The sequence below is a fragment of the Diabrotica undecimpunctata genome, chromosome 3 (genome assembly GCF_040954645.1).
Source record: "Diabrotica undecimpunctata isolate CICGRU chromosome 3, icDiaUnde3, whole genome shotgun sequence".
Classification (NCBI taxonomy): Eukaryota; Metazoa; Arthropoda; class Insecta; order Coleoptera; family Chrysomelidae; genus Diabrotica; species Diabrotica undecimpunctata.
The window spans coordinates 63,780,363-63,808,281 of NC_092805.1; the positions used below are offsets into that span (position 1 = coordinate 63,780,363).

The window sequence follows — 27,919 nt, forward strand, 5'->3', positions numbered from 1 at the left end:
TATTTTTAAATAATTTAATATCTTTGACATCTAGACATACAATTTACACTGTTTTATGATTGTATGTGATCACTGTTTTCAAATACAAAATTTTCTCTTTTTTTAATGGAACACCCTGTACATTAGTGTTGTAATTTATAGAACCTATTACAACAAAACTTATTATATCTTTCATTTGGTATGAGGTTTTACATACCTAGCATGTTTAGTTCTTTAGATATTTAGAGAAGTACTAGAAATTTTGTTTGCCTACTGATATATAACAAACAAAAATATAAAAAATATTATCTAATTTTATAAACATCAATCAAAATATCAAATATTAAGAAACACGTATGCTAGTAAAAATTAATTGAATTTAATGATTCATGTTACAAAATAATAATTTATCTAACCGATAACTTATACTAATAAATGAATTATTAACTGTCTTAATAAATGTTCAAATTGTTGCCCATTATGTTCAAGACAAGGTCGTATACGGTTGATAAAGGATGTCGAACTTTTTGTAATATTTCAGGTCCAACGCTGGCAAAGGCATTTTTTATAAGAATTTTCACATTATCCCGTGGCGTGGGTTCGTCGTTGTATACTATATTCTTGATGTACCCTCCCAAAATAGTTCATACCACCCTATCCGATAAAACTGCCGCTCCCGTTATCATTTAGCCACGCCTAACATTTATTGTACGATGCGGTGGTGCTTGAAACCACATGTTTGGTCTAATTCCCAAAGGAACATCCTCTAAAAAGTCAAGCAACTCTTCTGTTAAAAGCCTATGATACTCATTGCCAGTAACCGTTCGGTTGAAGAATTAAGGTCCAATAACATATGATCCAACAATGCTTCTCCAAACATTATTTGACCACCTGTTCTGCGACGTAACTCAAAATAAGTGAAAATTTTCATCGGAGTAATAAGATTCTATAGAAAATAAAATATTTTCAAAAAATTTGCTTTTAGACTTTTCATTTAGTTCTTGATGCATCTGAATTTTAAATGGGTGAAATTGGTTTTTCTTTATAATCCTTAAACTGTCGTTGCACTTAACTCTATAGTTCTTCTCTAAATAACTACAGAACAGGGTGTTCCGTTTAAAAAAATTGTAAAAATTTGTATTTGAAAATATTGATCACACTGTATGTTGTGTGGCTAGATGTTAAAGTTATTAAATTATTTAAAAATAACATTACACTAGAAAAACTTGAGTGACATGTCATTTACATTTTTCTTATCTTAGAAACATAATCCACAGTTCTTTAAATATAATATATCAGTTTTGTTATAAATATTTTATTTATATACTCCATAGTTTAGCTGTAATAAGAGAAAACCAGAGGTTTGACGAACTCTGCATATTAACAGATGATATAATAGAACAGTTTCCTTACTTTTTTCTCTATAGACTGCTTTATGTTTCTTCTTCGTATGTTTGCTTCATCTCAACTCTATCATATTATTTTTTATTTTTTTGCAACATTACAAACACGAGAGCCAGATGTCTTCAGTTTTTCTTTTTCGAAAGTGTTCATCCATTTCTCTGAGTATAAAAATGTCTGAAAATATTTTGTAAATCTTAACAAACTCTTTGGTCGTCTGTATCTTTTGTTGTTAATTTCTTGTATTTTTTATGTAAATTCAGATTAGTAAACAGCTAAATTGTAAAATGTTAAGGATAGTGGGTTGTTGCGAGTGGGAAATGGAAAGGTACGAAAACTACAGTGAGAGAACAATTCCTCAATTTATACACAACACGGAAATAACGTTAAGATAAGAATTTTTATTTGCAAACATACGGTATCGTCTACATCCGTTGTAGGAACGTTAGTCACTACTAGTTAGTATAGCTATTTTCATGTAAAGTCTGTTTTTCAAATATATAATAAAAAACTGAAATAGTTCTCCATACTTCAGTTTTGTGTTGTATTATTTTGGTTACTGGTTGAATACAATTAAAAACGTTGATACAAACTAAATTATTACATCAAATATAACCAAAACAATGGTCTATTTTTAATTTCAAATAAGTACATCGCCTACACATATTTTTAAGGTTTCTCTGTAATGAGACATTTTTATTAATGTTTATAAATGGAAAAATCTATTACGTGAATAACGTTTTGATTGGGAAACCATGTAAGGTTGTGGGAAGATATTAGCGACAAATAGTTCTTTTTAATTTTATGTTCAAAACCGGCCGGTAGAAATCAAGATGATTAAAATTTACGCTTTTTTTACAAAAATAATACTATATAAAGGATGTCTTCAATTTCTTAAGAAATAAAAATAATACACCAACATGGTTCACACAACTTTATTCCAACTTCATGTCTTACAGTCTTCTGCCTGTCTATCCTCTGTCAGCTGTCATTACACCTTGACAACCTTGACAGAGCATCAAAATTTAAATTAAAAAAAGGCGGTAACAATAAGAAGCCTACAATACTAATTACTAAATTAAAAGTGTGCGATAAATATGAGAATAACAAACGTTGCGTGTACTGTGACAATAAAGCAAAAGCCTAGAAAAGGCGTTAATACATAACTTTTTTCAAAACTTCCCGATATTTTTGATATAATAAATCAAAACTGCTATAAATTATGAAGCAGTTTCTTGTGGCATAATTTACATTAATTACTTTACATAAATATATTGTTTTTGATGGTTCGATTTCGAACTCATTGTTTCCAAGGGCGATTTGCGAGTTGAAAATTAAATATCAAGTATAAAATAGTTTTAATTATAATTGTGATTTATTCCCTAAAAATATAATGATGAATGTTATGAATTGATATTAACTTCTAAGATTGTGTATGACATATGAGACAATCCAGTTTGTTGTTAAAAACAGTAACGCTGAAGATATATTTTTAGTTATGAAAAATCAGATGGAAGTAATATGTCGAAAGTAGAAACAAAGAAGAGGATATGTCACGTTACCAAACTTGACAAAAAATTAATGAATGATTAAATAAAAAAAGGTGTACAAAACAATAAAAGTACATTTAAGAAACAATCAATAGCAATAAATTATAATAAAAGTCGAAAGAAAGGTGAAAAATCAAATTTACTTTATTAGAAAACTAGTGCGGAGGAGTAAAATTAATTTTCATTAATATGGTGAATTAAAAAACACATTACATTATCTAAGGAAATGTATTAGTGGAACCACGGGAATATACCTTGATGATCACTTTAACAACGAAACAGTCTATTTATCCTGAATTCACAAGACTATTGCAAGTATTATAGTGTTTACATTTTATAATTCAGCTATGTAATATTAACTATTGACTGCATAAATGAGTAACAAAACGAAAGAACAAAATCTTTAAAATAAAGTGGTGTGTAGACAATACGATATTAATATCCCAAAACAAAGATTGAGTTAGAAACGGATGCTAAATAATTTATCATAACGACGTATATGTTAATAACTAATACGCTGGAGGAGATGGAAAAGAAAAGAATACTAATGGTATTCTCTGTTAAATCAGGAAAGAATCTATTACAAATAACAGATACATGATCGATAAGATCAGTGGATGATATATTTACAGAAAAATCTGATTCGAGTAATGTAACAGTGGTCAGGTTAATAAAAATGATATACACTACGGACATACGATTTAACAGTTAGAACAAATTCAAGGTAAAAATGAAAATCTTCAAAAGAATTGACGTAAAGATACAAGGATATAGAATCAAAAGTGACATAAATACAGATAAAATAAAAAATGTTATAAATAATTCGTAATAATAAAATCACTGGTACAACAATACAAACTAATATCAATTAGTTCAACTAATATCAAACTCATCAGTGGATTACATTTCCCTAATGTTGTTAACACTTATAATTATTTACTTATAGATTTGTCCGAAAAAAGGTGTAATATATAACATAAAAAACAATCTTTTGGTAAAATTGAAATGTCCGGTTTTTACATCAAATGCTATAATTATTATGTTTACTACTTTGCGTTCACTAGAGCGTTTTTGAATTGTACTTTTGAACTGTTTAGATTAACAATTCTCGGACAATTACTGTTCATTCGTCTGTCTGAATCATGTTTAGATGGTGCAATATTATTCAATTTTATTCTGCTTTGTTTATGAATCATGGCCCATATTACATTTAGGTCGTCTTCCTTCGTAATTTATTTAGATAAATAGATAGTTTTCCGACTTTCAACTGCTAAAATCAACATGTTTTTATGTAAAATACAATAATAGTTTAATGGTATATATTGAAGATTAACTATTTATTATTAGGATTTTTGGGGTGTTTTATTTCAGGCAGATTCGGGATTTCATGTAATTCTCGTGAGACGAAAACCCTACATTTATCCAGAAATACCTCAAGAACAAGGATTTATGCTTGGAATAAACTTTAAAGGATAATGACAGGAATGGAAGTACCTTATCATCTCGTCCTTTTTCTTATTGTGCCGTTTTCTAACGAAGGTTGGCGATGACTTTAAACGCTTTTCTATCTTTTGCAACGTGAAATATCTGTTCAACATTTAGGTTAGCCCAATCTTTGATATTCCTCTGCCAATATTTCTTCTTTCTTCCCAAGATTTTTTTCCCTCTACTCTTCCTTGCATGATGACTTCTATAGCAGAGAGTATTTATCGTTTCGGAGTATGAGTACCAAATACGATGTTTTTCGTATTTTAATTGTGTCCATAAACTTTCTGCCATGTCCAATTCGTCTTCTGAGTAACACTTCTTCGTTCGATACTTTTGCAGTCCAAGGAATTTTAAGAATATGCCTATATAGCCACATTTCGAATGACTCCAATTGTTTTACGAATTGAGCTTTCAGAGTGTAAGCTTCTACCCCATAATTATATTATCTGCGACCATACATAACATTCGACAAACCTCAATCTGATAGCCATACTTAATTTCTTATTTGTAAACATTGACTTGTATTTTATAAATCCTTTTCGAGCTATTTCAATTCTGACTTTTATCTCCGTATCTTGATCTAACTGTGAGTTTATAATTGCTCCGAGCTACCTATTTATACTTGTCGAACCTCTCTAACGGTTTACCCTCCAATGTCAGATGTATGTTGGCAACAGGGGTTTTCGAGATCACCATGTATTTGGTTTTATCTATATTTATTGTTAGTCCCTCATTTTTGCTTTCTCTGTTAATTATTTGATTTCTACAAGAATTTGTAAATTGTCTATATTTTCTGCTATGATTGCGGTATCGTCTGCAAATCTTATGTTATAAATGGTGCTTTCTTCAATCCTTACACCTTCATTTCTTTCCCATAGTGCCTCCTGAAATATTAGTGGGGAGTACACATTAAATAATTGTGGCGACAGCACACATCCCTGTCTGACTCCTCTTTGAATTTCTACTTTGTTTGTCTCATTATTTTCAATCCGTACGACCGCTGCTTGATTGTAGCATAGATTTTTGATTAAATTAATATCCTTGGAATCTAGTTGTATGTGTTTCAATGCATGTAGGAGTTTATCATATTAAACTCTGTCAAACGCTTTTTGGAAACCTATATAACATATGAATGTTTCGTCTATGATATTAGAATTTTCATTACTTGCTAATATTTCATTTATTTCTTCTCTATTATCTGTAAATAAGTCCTTGGTGTATTTCTACCAAGTTTCCCCTGGAAACTTTTTCCCAAGGATCCCTTGTCGATCCACCACGGCAATTTTCACCACGGTCGTGGAATGCAAATAGTAGATTCCTCTTGTCAGCTAATTCATCAGCTGTCTGCTTTGTATATTGTACAAAGCGCAGTAGGCGATTATCTGAATTTTAGTTTCGCCAAGTAAGAAATCTTCTGTTTTCTACTGTGATAATCCATATTGATAAATACTAATATAAGAATATGCGATAATAAAAGTTATAAAACGTAGTGAAATATGTATGTATATACTTGAAAACTAGAACAAAACCACAACGCTCTTATTCTTCGAGATAACAAAACTACAGATCAATAACTATATAGCATAACTGAACGTTCCGGTGTGAGGCTGCGAGTCTGAGCTACGAGACCGCGCTGCAGACTATTATAGGTACAGAAGTTCTCATTCCCGACACGGTGCGTCTCGATGGCTAATAGAGAATTGACCTGGACTACTGCACTCCTCAATCATGAGGTATAATACGATTGTGTCAAGGAGATGCGTGGGATAGAGGGATAAGTGTTGCATAAGCGGTGTCCTGTAGCGCTGGCGAACTCCGGGGGATTATAGCCTTAGTACGATATGGACGTACTGCCGTGCCTGACAGAATTTCGTCCTAACTTATGTTAATAAAATGGGCACGTAGAAAAATATATGGTATTATATAATTAATATATTAAGAGTCTATAAATAAAAAATATAAAGAGAACAAGCAGTGAGGCAATCCTGCTCGCGAACTCTATCTCTACACCAAATATATCTTAATGACTCAGATCAGGGTCCTACAGGCAAACCTATCAAGTCAAACAGCTTCGGCAAAAATTAATGTTGGTATTAGAATGTCTATCTCGCCTTCATATTAGAGCCTTCGATATACCAGGGCCAAATAAAAGGTCTATCAGATGTTAGCGGAGAACTTATGTATAGCAGATCTGCCGAAGTCCTCATGACTTGTATAGTAGTTAATGACTAATGTATAATAAAGTACGACCGGTGTAGACCGAGAGCTTCCAGAGAAAAAAGGATATAATATAACTTTACTGAAAGTCATGTACAAATTAAGTTCTCGTCTAATGCCTAAACTAGATAAACTGTCCGCTAGATTCAGAAAATCTTTACAAACCAATTTTCTTATTCAAGTTCCATCTTCTATCGAAGGTTGGAAATCATCATGGCTATGCGGACCCTAACTAGTTCTGCAATACTGCATTCAAGCCATTCTTTTAGGTTCTTAAGCTACGGTATTCTTTGTACTCCCACATTTCGCTTTCCTCGAATTACGCCTTACATAATATTTAAGTTGCAGTAATGAATATGTTTGCCCTCACATGTCCTAAGTACTCAAGTTGTCTTCTTCTAATAGTCAATATTATTTTAACTTTATTTTCATTTAAAAGTCTCTAGGATATATGTATATGTAATCTTCAATGTTCTCGTCTATACTAAAGGTATGAGGTAGTGTAGTTAAATGGGTAAATGTTTGATTATCAATTGGGAGGTCCGGTTTCAAAAACTAGATTAAATGAAACACAAACAAAAAGATATAATTTATTTATATATAATATATAATAACGGATTTATTACGGCTGTCGCCGCTTCTCCACACCCCAATTTCCATCTTTTTCTATCATATGCAGTTGCCTCTTCTAAGTCTCTTGCCGCCATTGCTTCATCAATATCGTTGCGCCAACTTCTCCGTGGTCGTCCTCTCTTTCTTCTTTCAGGAGGGATCCATTCCAGTACTCTTCTAGGCCATCTGTACTCTGGCATTCTTTTAACATGTCCGAACCAGATTAATTGTTTTCTTTCTATGTCATCATTGATATTTCGCTCCATTTTTATTTCGTTTCTTATTTGTTCGTTTGTAACTCTCTCCAGTTTCGATCTACCGCAGCTTCGTCTCAGATAATCAATTTCTGTCGTCATAAGTTTGTTTCTATTAGCTTTGGTGACGTCCCATACTTCCGAACCGTAAAGTGTAATACTTTGGACTATACTACCGTAAATGTGTTTTTTGGTTTCTCGTCGAATTGTTTTTTGCCAGAGAAGAGAGTTTAAGGCACGGGTCGCTGCTCTGCCCTTGTTTATTCTTTCCCTGATTTCATCTGTGCTATTTCCCTTCTTGTTGAAAATGACCCTCAAATATTTGCAGGATTACACGCCTTTGATTTTGTCGTCTTCCAAGACTAGGTCACATATTTCATCTGTTCCCACTGAGAGATATTCACATTTTGTCATATTCATGTTTAGACCTGCCACCTCATATTCTTCTTGCAGTTTTCTTACCATATAGCTAAGATCGTAGCTGTCTTCGGTAATTACTAACTGGCCATCCGCAAAGAAAAGTGTATATAGCTTGTTTTCTTCCACCGTTATTCCCATGTTTCTACATTGTTTTACCCATTTCACTAAGGATCTGTCCAAATAGATTTTAAATAAGGTGGGTGACAGACAGCAGCCTTGTCTTAGTCCCTTTGTTGTTTGAAAAGGAGAGGTGATTTCTTGTATATTTCATGATTTCTTGCAAATAAATATAATTTATTTGCTTACGTCAATTTCATCCCTTCATGCAATACGATATGCTATTAACTGTAATTATACATTTTCAGTTACATTTTCTACTGTAATATCCGTCTTGATTCAAGGCCAAATCGTACTTTTTTATTCGGTTCTTTATCATATCTCATTGGGAACAACACATATAAAATAAATATTTTATTTGACGGTCTTGTTGTAAAACAAGTTATTAATATTAGTTGATTTTCACAAATATTGGCTTCAATCTTATACAAAATATTTGTCTCATAAGTGCCTTATAAGGGGTAGTGGGTGTTAACCGCTGACGCCGGCCTGTCGACCGTTTTAGATAAAAATTGGTTCTAGCACAGAATACACCACCCAATTGGGTGTGTTGGGTGGTGTCTTCTGTGGTTCTAGCAAAAAAAAAAAAATCGCAGATGTGAGTGAGCGTAAGTTGCTAGCCGAATGTTCGGCCTCTTCCCCAAAAATGAAGTCAAAAGTGCATCAGTTTTCGCTATATTCGCGCCCCACAAAAACACCGGTATGAATAATGAACAATGTTGTAAAGTGTCTTTTATTCGTAATAGTTGTTTTGGAAATATTCTCTCGTTATTAAATATGTAGTATCGATCGATTACGCTTTATTTTTCTCTAAGTACAACCCGATAAAACCATACCCATAAAGAATCTTCGCCGTGAAGTCTGCTTACGTATATCGAAGGAATATCTTTAACGGTTCCATGGTCCTAAAATATTAGTACCTATTGTATCCCCTGGGGAAAGGAATTCAATAAGCTTTCCCGGTTTAAGTCTAGAGAACGTTCCGATGAAGTTAGCTACAAATGAAGGAAATTTTGTATTTGGCAGTTTTGACATGTCCTTATAATAAATCACGAAAGAGCATGCGATATAATATTAATTACTGTAATTAAATATGGAAAACATAAAATGGTAAAATAACGAGAAAAATAATATATAAATCACTATAAATATTAAAGTTAAAATGTGAATAATAAGTTAATTCTGCTGTAATGATTTTAATATATATTTTTACTTTGTTATTATCTTGCAATCTGGCAACTATAAAGGTTTTGACACTATTGCCAAATTTATCCGCTAATCTACCAAAGGGCAATTACAATTTTTTTTCTAATAACCAATTGCAACTAATATCGAAAGAAACAAATATTCATTCGTTCGTGTCTTATATAAATTTAAAAAAAAATTAAAAAATACCCGATTCTATAAAATAATATAATAAAAATGTACTGTTTCAAAGCATATTTGAGGCATAAAACATACATAATAAGGACATGACAATACCGCAAACGCAAATTTGTGTTTTACTGAAGTTTCTTTGTAGCTAACATCATCGGAACGTTCTCTAGATTTTAACTGCTTTCCCCCAACAATTGGTAGAGATTACGGCAAAGTTTCATCAGGTCTCTTTTTTAAGGAGTAGTCCTTTTTTTAAATAAATTATGTAGTTTAGTTTTGTTATTAAAAGAAAAACTAGTTAATTATGTCCCATAATTTAATATTTGCTGACTGACCTATTGTGGAAATTTGGACATGGTATTGGACATGACATTTTAAATTATAATAATATGTTTGCTAGTCTACGGTACGTTCTTGCGACGAGTTTCTGCTGGTAGGGTGTTTGTTATCAACTGAAATTTATTTAATATGATACATTTTTCTATAATCCTGGTATACATGTTTTCATCGTTCTTGGCGTGTGCCTGAAATAAGCTACTACGGAATTTTTAATATTCGTCTCTCTGTGATACACAGATGCGTAATTCAATTGTGCGAGTCACGTTCGTCATGGTAAAGTGCGATGAGAAGGGAATGAAGAGACCACTCACGTCTCCCAGTATTGTAGCAATAACACCGATGCGGTGTTGGCCGATACGGTGTAGGTGATAAGTTCGGCCTCTTTACGAATACAGATAGCTGGCAGTGACGTGTTTTTTTTAACATGTTACCCTGATCTGTGCAGGTTTGAAGTAGCTGATGAAATAGTTTTTATAAGTAAACAGTTTTTAATTAATTAATAATTTGTGCTCTTACTGTGCGGAATTCAATTACATAAAATAATACTCTCGACACCTTAAAAATTCCAGTTTATTATAAATTAACTCTCTCTCTCTTCCGATACCCATTGCAACAATGACTTGTGGCATTGTTCTTGAATGAGCTGGCTAATAGGTTTATAATTGTAGCAATTACCATTGATATTTTATGTTGTTTTAGACGATTTTAGTCAGTCATTGTTGGAATTTGTTCCGAACAGTTTTACTTATTATTTTTTGTTGTGAATAACTAATTGTTACTACGGGGCTAATCGGGGTCTCCGAAAAGCTGATACCAATGTTGGAGGAACCATCTCTAATTATTATGGATATGCCTCATACCATAGCTCTTTAATAGAAAAGTTACCGAATGTCAGTTGGAAAAAATCGGACTTACAAGAATGGTTACGAGCGAAAAAAATAATTTTTGACGACGATTCGGGTAAGACAGAGCTATTGAGTCTTTGTCGCCAGAATAAACCACAAAATACCAGGTACGTTATAGACGAGCTACTCCAAGAACATGGGCATCAGGTTTTGAGATTGCCTCCATATCACTGTCAATATAATCCGATTGAGTTGGTCTGGGGCATTTCTAAACAATACTATGATCGTCATATTGGAGAACATGGACGTGGAGATGAAACAGTGAAAAAAACACCTGCAGTGTGGGCGAGTTGTGTTAACCATACTGAAAAATTAATTCAGGACGACTGGGCAAAAATGGTCACATATGATGAAAATGAAAGTAGGATTATCATCGATTTGGCGTAAGATTCCAATGATGAAGACAGTTCCACTGAAGACGCTGACTGATTATCTAATTAATCAAGGTCGGTAAATTGTAACAGTTCAGAATTCGCTACAGTGCTTAAAACTTAAAAAATCTGTATCATGTTTTAATTAAAGTGGGTTAACACTTTTTTGGGTATATTTCAAAATCCTTTTAAAATGTACTTTTCGTTATATCCTGTCCTATTGTACTGCAAGCTAGAAAAATACTTCTTCGTAATTTATACGTATATTCCGTTATTAGAAATTTAATGAAAAATAATTTATAATTTTCTTTTATAACTATTATTTCGTTTGACATGCTACATTTTGCTCCGCCACTGGAGGAGGTAAACGAATCGAGCTTAGACAAGGAAAGACAGATGAAACAACTTATTGCAAGTGTTTTTACACGCACACGCCAAGAACGATGAAAACGATTATATATAAATTTTAAAAGCAATTTGGGTATTTCCAATGTTACACGAGTTGCAATTTATTTGTTTTGTATTCAATCTTTTCTAAGAACTATTATAGTATGGTCTAATTCAGCGATCCTCACTAGGATTTCTTTGAGAGCCTAATAGTTTGAATGAAATAACTTTAAAACTATCTGACTATAACATAAGTTTATTACAAGTTACGTAAAAACAATATAATTATAAATTATATGGACTTTTTTGCATGTAAAAAGTACGAAAATGTCTTTTACTTGACTCCAGGAATGTCAAGTACTGAATTTGTTAATTCTTTGAAGTCGACGGGCGAAATCTTTCACAGCTCTCTAGAATGGCATCTATGTTAGTAGGTTGGGAAGAAACTGAAATTCTCAAAATGTTTTCAACGTTCTCACTAGTTAGCCCAGATCTGTACTTGTTTTTTATGAACTTCAGTTTACTGAATGTAGATTCACAGACATATGTAGATGCAAAAATACACAAAATTTTCTGAGCAAAGTCAATTAAGTTAGGAAATTTGTCATTTTCAACTACTTCCCAAAACTTGTAGTGAGCTTTTTCCTTCTTTTTTTTCTTCAAAAATACTTTTGAGCTCTATATCATTCTGAAGATCAATTAACCCATTTTTCAAATCCCTAGCTTCGTATCCAAAAATAGAAAGATGAGCTACATTTGCTGTTGTTATTGCCCATGGATTTTCACCAATCGAAATGGTTCTTGGAACTTCCTGAAGTCACTAAACCTCACAGACATTTCATCCTTTAGGTCTGCTAACAGCTTCAGTAAGTCAGAAATCTATTGACTTTCATCTGGATTTTCATCAGTGCTTTAACGGAAGGAAAGTTGGAATAATCTTCATTTGACAATTCTTCAATATACATATTCAGCTTCTGCTCCAGTGAAAACACAATACTCATCATTTTCGTTACAATGTTATTGTAGTCTCCTTGCAATTTGGTCAATGTTTCATTCATAATGCTCATTGTATCAGTGAGAAACGCTACTTTAAGCCACCAACTAAAATTATGAATATCAGGAAACTCTTTATTCATTGTAGCCAAAAACAGAGTAATCTCATGTCGAATGCTGAAGAAACGTTCCAAAACTTTACCCTTACTCAGCCAGCTCACTTCTGTGTGGTAAAGAATGTCCCCATATTGCGACATAAGTTCTTTCAAAAATTCTTGAAACTCTCTGTGGTTTAGTTCATTTCATCTTATGACTTTCACAATCTTTCACAAGTGTTTTCATAAAACAGCTGAAATTTTCACCAATTTTGGAGCTAAGCTTTCTTGATGAATAATACAATGGAAACTCAATAAATTAACATTTCCCAAGTGTTTTTTCAACAGCTGAACAAACCCTACATTTCGCCCCAACATTGATGGGCAACCATCTGTACACACAGAAAAAACCTTTTTCAAATCAATGCTATGCTCGTTCAAAAAAATTACTATTGTGTTCAAATAATCAATACCTCGAGTTTGTCCAGTCATAGGAATCATGCCCAAAAAATCTTCTTTAAGAACAAAATCTTTCGATACATACTTTACGAACAATAGCAGTTGAGAAATTGCCGTTATGTCATTGAGCGAGTCGAGCGCAAGACTAAAATATTTACTTTTCTGGAGTTCATCGGTTAAATTAAGGGCAATATTTGGTGCTAAGTTCTGTGACCGTCTCATGCACGTTGAATCAGACAGCTGAAGTTTTGAAACTTCATCTAATATTTGTTCATTATTAACAAATTGCGGGAACAAAGTTTTGCAAACGGTGACAATACATTCTATTACAATTTCTGTCACAATTACTATTACAATTACTGTCACTATTACAATTTTCAATCACTTTTAAATACATAAATAGAAACATAATTATATTATAACTCACAAATTTTATTTTACTGCCTAGCAATCTGAGGGCCGCGAAAAATCGCATGCGGCCACGGGCCGCGTATTGAGTATGGCTGGTCTAATTAGTTATAATTAAAATATTTGTTACCTAATTTTCACTTATTCTACAAAAGTAAATAATGGAAAAATACGAAATATAAATACAAACATGTGATGATGGTCTTTGAACCTAGCTAGTGATACAAAAATCGTATCTATAGTCTAAACTTTCAATTATCACGAATTTAATATAAATATATGTATGATATGGAAAGATATATGTATAAAACATAAATTTAATTTGGTAAGGTCATTTCACTATCTACTAAATTTTTACAATTTCTTTTGTACATATTTCTTTTGGGGACATGTCTTATATTCCATAAATAATTATCTCTCATTAAAAGATAAAAATTTTCATATAAAACCTAGGTACTTATATTTAAAATTTGCTAGGTAATTGATAATTTATGTTATCATTTATATATTTCATTAATATTTAAAAAGTTATATTGGTAGCTCTAAGGAGTATTATACAAGTATATCTATGAACTTTTTTGTTCATATTTCTGTTTTTATTCATTTTTTTACGTTTTTCGACGTAAACTGATTTTAGTAAGCTACCAGTTTAACATCCTGCTATTAGGGACAACTAGTATTGTACTAACATACATATAATGATTAACAATAAGCTTTTGATTCTGTATCTCTACATATGTTTCATTTGAAGTTAAGACCGTCTCCAGATAATAACGTGCTCCAATTTAATTAAGATTAAATTGGAGCACTACAAGCTAAATTTCTACCTAATAAATTAAAACGATCAATGACGTGCTTAAATGCATCGTGTAAGAAAATATCAAGAAAAAAATTTATGAAAGGTGGAATTCATGCATAGATAAGATAGTTCAAATATTTCTGGATATCAATTATAAGTAACATGCAGGAGTAGTAGTCTAATAAATTATAAAATTGTGTTTTTACTATTAAAGTCGGAATATCGTGATGAGTAGTACTCAGGATCAACATGAATAACAAGTTAATAATATTCATTAATACTTTTGGACGTACATTTAATGGTTTTTGTCGTAGATTAAAGAGTTACTATTTAAGTGCAAACATTTATGTAATCTTATCTAAATTAAATGCCAAAAATTACCATAATTTATTTTTATCGAATATTTAAATACATACCAAAAGTTGATTGCATCAGTTTTTGGTATGTAAATAACAAATCAATATTTTTTTCTGTTTATCTAAAATAGACCCAATCTTAAGGAACACAATGTAAAAGATAAAGTTGCCAAATTAGTATCAAATCAAGTAATGAATGAAATTATTAACATGATATTTGGAGGATGAAATAAATATGAAACTAAAAACTGAATTAAATATTCTGGTTATATGGGATTAAGCCACAATTATTATTGTAATAATAATACATTTTTAAGTACAAAAAATTTGACGTTTAGACTTTCACTTCGGAAATCGTTCTCAAAAAAGATTAGTTAGAATCTTATTGAAAAGAATCTATAACCGTCAAAGTTGTTTAAAGATTTATGACTTTGGCCGTTATACATTCTTTTCAACAAAATTCTAAATAGTCTTTGAGAACGATTTCCGAAGTGGAAGTCGAAACGTCAATTTTTTTTTACTTAAAAATGTAATTATTATTACAATCAATTGTTGTTTAATCCCATATAAACACAATATTTACCTTACATATGCCACAAGAAAACCTGAAACACTGAAACAAGGTTTCAGAACCTTAATAAAAACGAATTTCATTTTTTAGGAATGCACGAAATACGTCGTTATATCTCTGATTGATTATATTATTGGGCAATATTTTTGGGACTTTAATCACTATGGACTAATGTAAATAAGATACAAGTCATTCATATATTTTGATATTAAGCGATCTAGAGTTTTTGTTATATTTACGGGATACGAACGCGCGATAAATGCTATTTGACCATGTAATTTACGACTTATAACTTGTTGGTATATACATTTGCTCGAGAATAATTATTTGTCTCATCTTAATCATAAGGCATTAGTTATGTATTTTATACAGTAAATTTAAAACTTTTATAACTTGCTGTTTTTTTGTCGCTAGTTTTCTGAACACTCTCTACTTAAAAATTTTTTGTAGGTACGTTTTGCCGATAACGAAGACCTTTGCGAAATTCATCAGATGGTGCAGTGGTCTTTCGCATACAGGAACGCAAGAAAAGGACCTTGGGAGGAATACGCCAGAGATAGAGAACGATTTAATAAACGTATTAACGAAACCGAACGAATTCTTGCTCCAGTTTTCGATAGCAGGCATAGAGAAAATGTGTACAAAGCGCGATTCGAAGACACAATAGGTTAACATTTTATGTGCAAATTTATCCGAAAAGGCCATTGAAAGATCGAAGTTTTACCTCTTTTACAATTTTAATATTACTAATTGCACAGAGTATTTCAATAAAAATAAACATAAAATCTTGGAATTAATGAAGTTGATGAAAGAAGGCTGTAAAATTCTTATTTTTCTAAGGTCTTTTCTTGTATTAAATATGAATCCGTTTTTAGTTATTAAGCATCACGAATTTGTTAAAATTGGTTTTTGCTTGAGTAGAAATTTTTCAATTTCAAAATCAAATCCAAAGTGATCTGTTTGGTCTTTTCGGCCAATAGAGGCATGCATATACTTTAAAATCCTGATTACTGTATAAAACAAAACGTGTTGCGGTTGTGTTTATTATTTTTGGAATAATGTTTCCCTATACAGTTTAAGAGAATGTAAGATTTATTTGTTAGGTTTAGCTAACATATTATATAAAGACTTATAAATCAAAAATAGCAATCATGGGTTTAAAGTGCAATTCAAGATATTTATACAGTTCAAAACAATGCCTACTATTGCTTGTCTAGATATATTTATCAAGGTGCATATTCCTACCAACACATTATACAAATTATTTATGTTGTAATTAAATTAAAAACTGACTACTGTTAAATCCGATGACCAATTAAAAAACTTCAGAAGCGATAAAAAATTGACTCCTGTCGTGAACATTTTAGTAATTCATTATTAGTCAAACAGATAAATTATGTGTAACGCTTTGTTTAACTCCATCCGTTAGTAATATCAATATTTAATCATTTTGGAAGCGACAATAGTCTTTGAATAGTGGGTTGGAAATGTACCTATATGAAGAATGATTCGTGATGCTTATGACTTTCATAGGCTGTGATGTAACATAGTACATAGTTTCTACATCTTTAAGCTGCTTCAAATTAATCTTTGATTAACTGTGATATTTTTTAACATTGCCAACAAGATCTGAATTTATTTAATCTCTTGCCTTATCATTAAATCGAAACGATTTTGGATTAATATTTGATAAAACCTCATGTTGTGATCTCCTTTAAAGGATAACCTTTTCTTATTCTTCATGAGATGTAATTTTTATCTATTTTTTTTTTCGATAAAAGTTCAATGAACCAAATTGTAGGCCAAATTGTTTTTAATTCTGGTTGTATAGGGTGGTACACTTATTTGCTGCTATTGAATTTCATATAAGTACTATCAGTATTATTGTTAAATTAAAAGATTGAATATCTGTATTGTAATGTTAGAAACAGATAGTTAGCCCTACTTCAGACATATTTATATTTGATGAGGTGAGTAGAAGAAAGATTTATGTGACTTTTATTTATATTTTTAGGTAAGAGTGGTACCTCTATTAACACCTAAAATATCTACTAGGTAGAATTTATCGTCTTTCCCAAATTGTTCGTTTTATGACAGAGTTTTTACAAATGTTTAACTTAAACAAGAGTCACTTGACATCTGCTGGTCCCTTCAATTAGACGTCTACGATGTTTAGGCGCTGATCTTATATTCAATGTTCGTGAAATAGCTCATCATTTTATTCCAGTTCGTTTTGTTTTTTAGTCCTTTCTTGTGTAGATCAAAGGATCGGTATCTTGGTAGTTTTCTTCTTTCAATGTTAAAATCTCGTGATCCTTTGTTGTTATCTCTTAGTAGTTGTCTACAGTATTTTCATGTTAGCCTCAATTTTCTGATTGCAATTAATATATCTATATGTAGTTTTTTTGTTTTGACTTTACTTCAGTTTAGTAACACGAGTTTACCTCCAAATATTTCTTCTTTGACGTTTTTTATTTATTCGATTAAATTCTATAGTAGGTGCATTTTATACTAATATATATATATATATATATATATATATATATATATATATATATATATATATATATATATGTATATATATCGAGAAAAGGAGTACGACCGTTAATCCAATATAAATCAAGAATCACTCGAAGAGTGGTGGGTTTTTCGGTCAAAAGGTGGAGAAAAAAAGACAAAGAAGGTGGCTACTTCATCGATTTATTCGAAGACATTTCGCTCTCTAATCAGAAAGCATCGTCAGTTCATCTAAAAAGAATAATATAAAAAAACCAAACATCCATACAACCTCTGAACATGTATTAACCTCTCTTCGAATAAATAGATGAAGTATATATGATAAATAGATGAATATAATATTCATAGCTTTCTGGTTCCTAATTCTTGGGTGGATCAGTAGTCTCTTTTGCTTGTTTTATCGTTATTCTCTGTCATTCTAACTCCTAGTCTGATAAGGTATTCCTCGACTTCTTACAAACAGTTTGATCTCGATTTTCCTATTTTCTTTCATCCTTTTGGATTCCATTTTATCATTGCGTATGATATTGCTTCATTTTATGCTCGCGAGATGTTACTAATCGACCAGGTATCTAATGCTACATTGTTTTATTTTGATCACAATACGCATTTTCAGTTCTTTTTCGATGTTTATAGAATGTTTTCTTTTAAATTATTTTACATTGTCGTAGCTTTTATTTTATATGATTTCCGTTTTTATGTGATTTATTTATTTCTGCTATAGATTCGGAAACTGACGTAAAGTTTTTATAAAAATTCTATTATTAATATATTCTGGGAGTACTCATCTTTGAAGTATCTTTTGACATACATATTACCTTAATTTTTCCAATAAATAATGGTTCAAAGTACCATATTTATACAAATTATTATTTAATTTATGAAATTTTTGTATGCTATATATTATTCTAATTATTTTTTTCATTCAAGACTTTATTTAACAATATAACACTTTCTGTTTTAAACACTGCCACAAAATTTATTTATAATTTATTATCACTACAGCTGTTTCGGCGGAGTGCCATTGTAGACTTTGTAAAATCATACGAATTTAACAGATTAATATACAACTTAAGAGATGCGTTTCTTCAATGCACCAGAAACTTCTGTTTCTTAAAAAAATATAATAATCTGTTGGTTCTATTCTTCTTCTTATTGCGTCTTTCAAAGGTTGGCGATCCAAATAGCAAATGTAGCTTTGGAAACTGCTCCACGAAAGATTTCTGTGAATGAGCTGTCAAACCATTTCCTCAGTTCTTTCAGCCACGAGTTCTGGCGTCTTCCACCTGATCTTTTGACCTGCACTTTACCTTCCAATATGATTTGGAGTAATTTATCTTCATATCTGAGCATCCGTCTGTGTATATACATTTCAAAGGCATCTATTCTTTTTTCTGTTTCAGAGTCCATTGTCCAACTTTCACAGCCATACAGCAAAACAGAAAAAACGTAACATCTGATCATTCGGATTCTAAGCTGTAGACTAAGGTCTGATCTTGTAAAAAACGTTTTTATGTTCATAAGCGTTTTCCTCGCTTGTTCGATTCTTGATACGATTTCTTTTTTTAGGTTACACTGGCTGTTGATGTTTTCTCCCAAATATTTTATGGAAGTTACCTGTTCTATTTTTTGTCCCTTGGTATACAAATGCACGTTTTTTAATATGTTTGAAAATACTAGAATTTTAGTTTTGGAAACGTTGACATGTAAAGCTGGTTCCGTTAATCTTGATTCCACCTTGGACCTCGTCTAATGTTTTTCTAAATATAGATTCCGAGTACGGATTAAATAATAGCGGTGACAAGACGCAACCTTCTCGGATTCGTATATCGTCGATTGTTGTGTGCTCTATTTCAATTGTTGCCGTTTGGTGCCAGTATAGTTCTGAGATGATTCGTAAGTGTTGTTCGTCAATTCCAGTTGTTCTCAGAATTTCGATCATCTTTTGATGGTTAACGCAGTCAAATTCTTTTCTATAATCAATAAAACATGCATATACATCTACATTCATGTCTGTGCATCGTTGTGTTAACACATTTAAGGAAAAAAGAGCTTCTCGTGTTCCCAATCTGTTTCGAAATACTAATTGAGTCTCACTCATCTGAAACTCACAGTTCTTGTAAATTCGTGTATGTAGTGTGTAGGTTCTATTACTAAATTCAAACTATTTTCTATTTATCTGGGTCAGAATTGAGTTGACATAGTTAACATGAAGCAATAAAAAAACTACATAATTAGTATTTTATTTTAAATAATTTTCTAATCTTTTCAAGTTTAATTTAAACTAATCTTTTCAAGTGGTATTGAACTGAATTTTTGTCTTTCTGCAATAACAGAATTGGTTTTAGTGACGTCTTTCTCTAAAACTATAGAATAGAACTTTAAACGTTAAAATAGATAAATTTTTGACAGCTATGATTATTCACAATTCTAATAACTGACATTGATAAGGTAGTTGGGAGTTATTTTTATCAGATTATTTGAAGTATGCTATATTTAAAAAAATGATTAGTATTTATGGGAAAATAGATAATATATAATACTAATATATAATTCTACTTTAGAAGTACACATTTTTATACTTCTGTAAATATATGGATCGCCTTGCTAAACGGAGCCCATTCAACATGTAAAGCATAATATTTAAAATTCGTTGAACAGGTGTAATTAGGTTGGTAGAAGTTACAAACGAATCGTATATGGTGCCCTAAATTAAGGACACGCAAAAATTATAAAATACGACGTTTCAACAAAGAGACATAATTTTTTTATTGATTTAAAAATTATATAAAATTTTTACTAATTTATTATATATAATTTATTAAATGATATTTTTTAACAGACAACTTTTATTGTTTAGAGAAGAAAGAAAGAAGAGAAAATAATACTCTTAGCTTTTATAATTTCTTGGACGATTTTTGCCAGAGAATCAAGTAAGTTTTTACAGTGATCTGACATTTGCTGGTTTCGAAACCATGTCTGGGTTACAGCTTCATTTGTTGTGCAATCTATTTTACACAGATTTTAAATCGGATTAAGATCCGGTGAGTTTTCTGGTCATTCCAAGCTTGATATGTTATTGTCCCTTGAAATATTTATTCATGATTTTGAACAGGATTCAGGGAGCCGAATCTTATTTAAAAAATGTTCAGCCGTTGGTATGAACTTTTATTAGTTCAATTCCCAAGCCACGACGCAAAACTATTCAACGAATGTTTAACTGTTTGATCAAGATCAACTGTCATTAAGTTTTTCGTTGTCACTCTAACAAAACGTGGCCGTTCTTTTAGCAAAAAATGGCTTTCATCTGAGAACAAAAGTTTTTCTCAAATTTTTAATAGTCTAAACCAACTCAGATATTTACTCTAGCGTGTGCTGAAGTCTTGCTGATAATCTTAGCCTATTTTTCTAGGGCTTAATTTACTTTCTCTTATTAAAAACGCATCATTCCATTCCTTACTGTTATCGTTCTCTTCTTTCTCTTTTTTTCCACTGTCTCTTTTTTCTCCCATCTTCCACTGTCTCCGTTTGAAAATAGTGTTAACGGCTACCAAACTTACAACCACACTCTTTGGCAATATATTTTTGAGTAATTGTTGTATCTTCGCTCAAGGTACATATAACAATCTTGTAGTGTCTAAAAAACCAACAAAAATGCAACGTCTGGTATGTGTCATTACTTACTGACTCTCAGAACTTAACACTACTTTGTCATGTATTGCCAACTGCTAAAAAAAACCAAATATGATTAATTTACACAGCAGTGTACTTTTTGAATTTAAATTTGTAGCTTCTATAAATCTACTTATATCTGCTAGATGAATTTCAAATATTGATTCGTCGGGTAGGATTCGTTCCTTAAAGTGTGGCGGATATTAAAAGTGTTTTTCTATTCTGAACGAAACCTTTCTTGCCTAAAATCCGAACCGTTTTATTTTGTGTACATATTTTAGGTGGTTGGTAGTAAATTTTTAAGTATAATTAACTTCTATATTTTTATAGTAAATCGTAAGAAAATATTTTAACAATGCAATTTAGATTAGTTTTTATTTAAAAACAAATATTCTGGGACATTCAAGTAGTATATCAAATGCTATATTAGTAAATACATATGAGGAGATAATTTTAAAAATTGCATCAACTATTCATATTTTTGATTTAACATAGGTATTTTATAATTTTAGTAAATAACTAATGAAAGAACTACGCAATGAATAATATATTTATTGTTTTTTCTATCCATACATTTCGTCAATTTGCTCTTTCTCCTATTTTGGTATCTTTATCTTTAAATTTAGCCAAGTGGTTTATTTTTTGATATTTAATATTCCGCTTCCGCTTTGCTTTGCATATTCTTGTCTGAGCTATTAAAGGGCTACCATACACATGAAGTATTTTCAATTAGTGAAATCAAAAAGTCCAAAAAAAATTGTTTTCTAAAGTTTGTATTCCAATGGAAATACGTTTTCACTGGATATCGTGTCACCTTAAGTTCGAAAATATTCTTGTAATATACTGATTGTCTAAAACATATCTAAATAAGCATCCATACTTTAACTGTTACTCACTTTAGACATTTTAAATTTCCCTATTTCCAGTATTTCTGCTAACTCAATTTTAATTTTTGTATTATAATTGAATAACAAAGATCGCCCATCCATCCACACGATTTTACATCCAAGTGCATCTAAATACTTTTTAGTATTTGTTGCTGATAACTGTTTAATTTCATAATCTGTTAATGGATGAAATATATAACATGTACGAATCTGTGACACTGAAGCAACTTCTCAAACTTCATCTCAAATTTATGTTCCAATGAGCCAAGAAATTTCAGGTTGTTTCTGCCGTGTTATCTATTTCTGTGGTCAGTTCTACTTATGATTTTATTTGATATCTCACGTACTTTATTACAATATGGTACAATAATTATTACAGAAGGTTTTGTCAAAAAAAGTATCTATAACTGTAATCAAAATGTTGGAATTATAATAAATTAACTCCTCATACACAGTATGTTTTATTGTTTGCATCTAAATATCAGTCTAGTGAGTAATACTGATGTTTAAAATGATTTCATTCCATACATTTAAAAACATATTAATTGTTTATTTTTTGTTTAATTTTACCTACATTATAGATGTACCTATATGTACCTCAAAAGTTTGGGATATGACCGACAAACTTCAAAGGTTATACGAGAAAAAAAATTTCTTTAATTATACGCATATTTAATGACGCTGGTTGGCAAATCAGTCATTTAACAAATCATAAATTTGATGTACATGACATTTACGATTTGTCATTGGAATTTGTATATATTATTCTGTGGAAATAGATAAAATCTTAACCCCACGGTATTTTTATTGCACAAACCTCTAATTATGTTTTTTTCTCGGTGGCTCTATATATTATTAATTTAAAGTGAATGTTAAACTACTAATTATGGAAAATAATTATATATATATATATATATATATATATATATATATATATATATATATATATATATATATATATATATATAATTTTTCATATGTATTCAATTCAAAATTTATCTGTAAAATAAAGATATTCTTACTACGCCTGATTTACTAGTAATATTATTGATGTTGTGTTGTGTCCCAGAAATGTAGCTTCATATTTACCATTTAATGTAAAGTAACCAAATATCCAGTACCTTCAAAAATTTTATTCCAAAGTACAGTTGTCGGAACTACTGTAGTTAAGTTTCCGTTTTATATGTTGGTGCTATCACTTATAAAGCTCTAAGTTTCATTTTGGATTATTTATAATAAATCCTTAAAAAATATGCAAGTTTGTTTCATTTTGTTGTTGTGTACACCCTTTATGGACAGAGTGGAGGTTACCCAGGAAATGGCATTAGGCTCGGGCTTCAGGCTAGTAGAGGTATCTTTTTCAGGGCTCTTTTCAGCTCAAATACAAGAGTGAGGTACCGAAGAGAAAGAGAAGGAAAGAGAATTTCGGGTGCCACCCTATCTGTGGATAGAGAATAGAGAAAGTTAACAGACACGAGGGAAATAAGAAAAGACAACGAGAATAATACGAAAAAGATAAGGTATACTGTAGCAAAACAAACATATAGAGAGAAGTAATAGGTACCTGAAAGATATAATATTACTTACAATCGAAATGAATATTTTGAAAATATGGTGAAAGAAAAAATAAGCAATATCTGATCTAAAAAAAGTTATATTAATAAGAGTTAAATTATTATGGAAACAGAAAATATAATCATGTATTTAATAAACCTTACTATGTACAGCTAACGAAAATAAATGATACTATATAGTAATATTCTTAAGAGAGTTAAATGGTTTTTAAGTCTAAATGTACCGAAATGATAATTCTTAAACTAACGTCAATGAACCTAATAATTATAAGAGTTTCTATATAGTTAACGAAAGATAATAAGGGAAAGGAACATATACTTTGAGACATTTCATTGTTGCGAGCAGGCGTGACAAATCGCTCGTTGCTTAAGGGTTATTTCTAATAGATCTAGTATAGTATATGGACATAGGCGGCGTGAAAGTAATTTTCTGATAGGAATACTTGATAAATAAACATGCTTCAGTTGTAATAGTTTTTGACTTAGTTGTTTTAGTTTTGACGTTGGGACAGTAAAGGAATTTACGACAACGGAAAATATTGAAACCCCTTGGTTTCGTTTGTGGACTTTAAAACTGCTTATGACATAATAAATAGAAAAAAAAATCTTTGAAACAATGCAGGAACTGGGAATACCATATCATAAGTAGATGAGGACGATGCATCCAATATAGAATTAGTGCTGCAAATAGAACAAGCACAAATAAAGTGTGTCTGTGATTTTGCTAATCTGATAAATATATACGATTATGCTCTGCTACCTTTTAAAGAATAATCAAGAAACCAGTCCAGGCAAACAAAATGTAAATTGTATAAAACTCTGATACGCGCATAAAGCACTGCGCAAAATTTACGGTGCGACAAATGAAAATGGTTTATGGCGTAAACGATAAACTTTGAACTGTACAGAATCTATAAGGGCCACCCAGATATAGTAAAAGTAGTAAAGATAGACTGCATAAGATAGGTTGACCACGTGTTAAGAATGAACCCTGAAACCCCACCATATTTATGTCCCAAAACCCGTCATCTTGACTACGTGAAAGAGGATCTCAAAACAGTTGGCATTAGAGGATCGAGAAGAAAGGCATTGGATAGGGACAAATGGAAGGATCCTGAAGAGCCAAGACGCATCAAGGGCTGTAGGGCCATGATGATGGTGATTACCTTTGGTTTGCTGATAATATACCACTGCTAGCAACTAATAAGGAAGCACTAAGTACAATTATGTCAGATCTTAAAAAAGGTCCTTAATAAAAAGAATTGCCAGGAGAAATAATTGGTTTAAGTTCATTAAGAAAGCTGTAGACTTGGAGGTCACTACAGGACAAATCTGAGCACACCGTTAGAAATGATAGATTTTAGAATAATAAAAAACGATTTCGTAACGCATTAATAACAGCCAAAACATTTCCTAGAACTGATATAAATTCTGATCATACTCCACTTGTAGCCCAATTATAAGTCCCACTAAAGACCCTAATCCAGAAACATAATAACAAATAATTAGATATGGATTTCTGAGTTGTAATCCCGAAATAAAAGTCAAGCTGACACAAAGTATTAATAATCATGTTGCCCTAAACTCCATCGCCAATGATATCGAAAGAGACTGGACCAACTTAAGGGACGCTACATGCAACGGTGCGAAATAAGTGATTGGTTACTCAGAACGAAAAAAAGAAGAACGAGTAGATCACAAACGAAATATGTCTTATGGACAGAAGGAGGAAAAATAAGAATAATCCTAAGCGGTATACAAAAAGGACTAAGCACGAAAATAAAATAGGCTAAAGAGAATGGTTACACAAAAATGTCAAGAGCTAGAAGAAAATACAGTCGACTCCCAAAAATTGTTCTTTTACATTTTGGGCTTGTAAAAATTGTTTTTTCCGGCCTTTAATAGCTTTAAATAGTATTTATCTTTGTTTTACCCCATTGGGGTTTTACTTTTGGATATATTTATAAGTGATACAGTGTGTTTCCATCAAAAACTTAATATGAACCATGTGTGAGACCTTCAGATATTAGCCGCAAAGATATTAATGTAAAAAAAAATATAATCAAATGTAAACAACACATGGGACGATAAATCTAAAAATAACGGAGAAAGGGTAAGTAATAAATCTTTTGATTACAAACAATTTAAGGGAACATTTCATATAAAAGAGCAGTGATATAGGTCATTTTTATGTATATATAGACAATAATACTCCGGATTTTGAAGGTAAGCTTAATGCTAGCAAAAGCGATGATATTATACTTTCTAAAATTTATCGAATTTATATAACAAAATTACTAGTATTGATTCAATCAGTAAAAATATATTCAGAATTAAATTTAAATGACTATCAATCAGCCATTCTAATATATTGATTATATAAAAAAACTTACCGATTATTTAAAAAGATAATTTTCAGAGGAATATATCAAAAAGAAAACAATACGATATGTACTGTGGGTTTAAAGTAGTTTCGGTTAGAAGGGCTAGAATAAATATAGAAAGGTAGAAAAACATATCAAAGATAAAACAGTAATAGACAAGGTTCCAACATAATCAACAATTAAATAAGTCGAAACCTATATTCAAAAAGATTTAAGTTTCTCTTGCCTTCGGACATCTTGAATCTCAATGCAAGGGACGTCCCAGATGTAATAAATAAACGAATTTACTCCAACTGGTTTCATCTGTCGGTAATATTTGACGACACACTTAAGTGCATGCCCTGAATTCTCTTGGCAGAAACAAATTATTAAGAATATTATGCTGTCATCAAATCTAAATTTCTTTGATGCCTGTAAATAAATTCCGAAAGTCTCATATGCCAATATCGCCGCCAGAAAGAATAATTCTTACTTGCCAGGCAACTCAATTAAAAATGATCAATTCTATCAAGTAATTCCAAATCAATCAGCTTAATACAAAAAAGAAAAATCTTACGCGGCAATGGCCATGTTTTCCCGATTCTTTGAAATCACCTAGAAAAGAGATAATTTACCCAATAAATATTCTTAGGAAAGACCGGTCCTGATAGTATATCGGTACATTCGGATAGTATATCGATAGTACGGTGTATTTATTTTGGCTCCTCAAAATAGTTCAAATTAAGTAAAAACAAGTTTTTAAATTTTAACCACTCTTTGTGAAGTTATTAGTGATCAACTGAACTCAATTTTCCTAATCTCTAAGTACAGCTTTTACTGAAATTCCACCGAAAACATCTAATTAGCATTTAACATTATTAAAAATTTTCATATCGATATCTGCTTGGCGTTAAACAAAAACATATTTAATCAAAATCGACCTGTTCTCCGGCCGGTCTTTTTCTTGGTGCGAACAGGCTCGTACTTAGGAATGTTTAAGAAACGACGAAGATGTCGCAAAACGATTAAATAAATTTACACCAGGCAGTTCTCAAATGGACAATTCTACAGGAAGAAGTCTACCGCACTAACTCAACAAAAATGTCCCTCCAAAAGTCAGGCTATAATTTTTAATGCCATTGAAGATGCGAAAATACAAGATTACCTCCTCCCCTGGAAGAAATCATCCATCCAAAAAATATACTATTCTGCTCTTATCAAACAATAGAATATGTTGGTATTTATCATCCGAAAATATCGTAGAAAAATTCATGAATGAAAATAACGGCAACATTGAAGTTAATAATCAGATTATACAAGCTAGACGGTATATAACTCCCCCCGAAAGAAATAATCTTTTTTATGTTTGCCCAACCATTCCTCATGATGTATTAATTAAAAAAGTCGAATCCATGGGGCTTATTATTTTATCTACAATGATCTTTTTAAAAATTAATGCACCGTCACCTTACCCATTCCAGAATCGTTTGTAATCAATTACGATAATATTTCATATAGAATCTACTTATCAAGCGGCAACCTAACGTGTTACAACTGTAAACAAAAACCCTATCAATCCAAACCCAAATCCTGTTTCTCCCACAGAAGCAGAAAAAAATCCCAACATGTACTCCTCCAGAAATATCAACCATCACACCGGCATGGCACCTACTTCAACTCAAACAGATACTTCGACTACAAAAAATTAAGTAAACTCCAAACTGCGAGCGAAACAACTACCTTAAGTACATATGGGAAACATATGGAAATTGAGTCTTCACAAACTAGTTAAAAAGACCTGTTGACGA

At 31.2% G+C, this 27,919-nt stretch overlaps 1 protein-coding gene across 2 annotated transcripts in view; it reads left to right on the top strand.

The window, feature by feature from the left end:
- Positions 1 to 23,427, top strand: part of PPP1R15 (Protein phosphatase 1 regulatory subunit 15) — a 50,474-nt gene extending 27,047 nt beyond the window's left edge. For both annotated transcript variants that reach the window (XM_072526017.1, XM_072526018.1), the window contains exon 3: positions 15,549 to 23,427. In XM_072526017.1, the coding sequence (XP_072382118.1) occupies positions 15,549 to 15,770 (222 nt within the window). In that variant the 3' untranslated portion in view covers positions 15,771 to 23,427. The remainder of the gene's footprint in view (positions 1 to 15,548) is intronic.
- Positions 23,428 to 27,919: the final 4,492 nt, after the last annotated feature.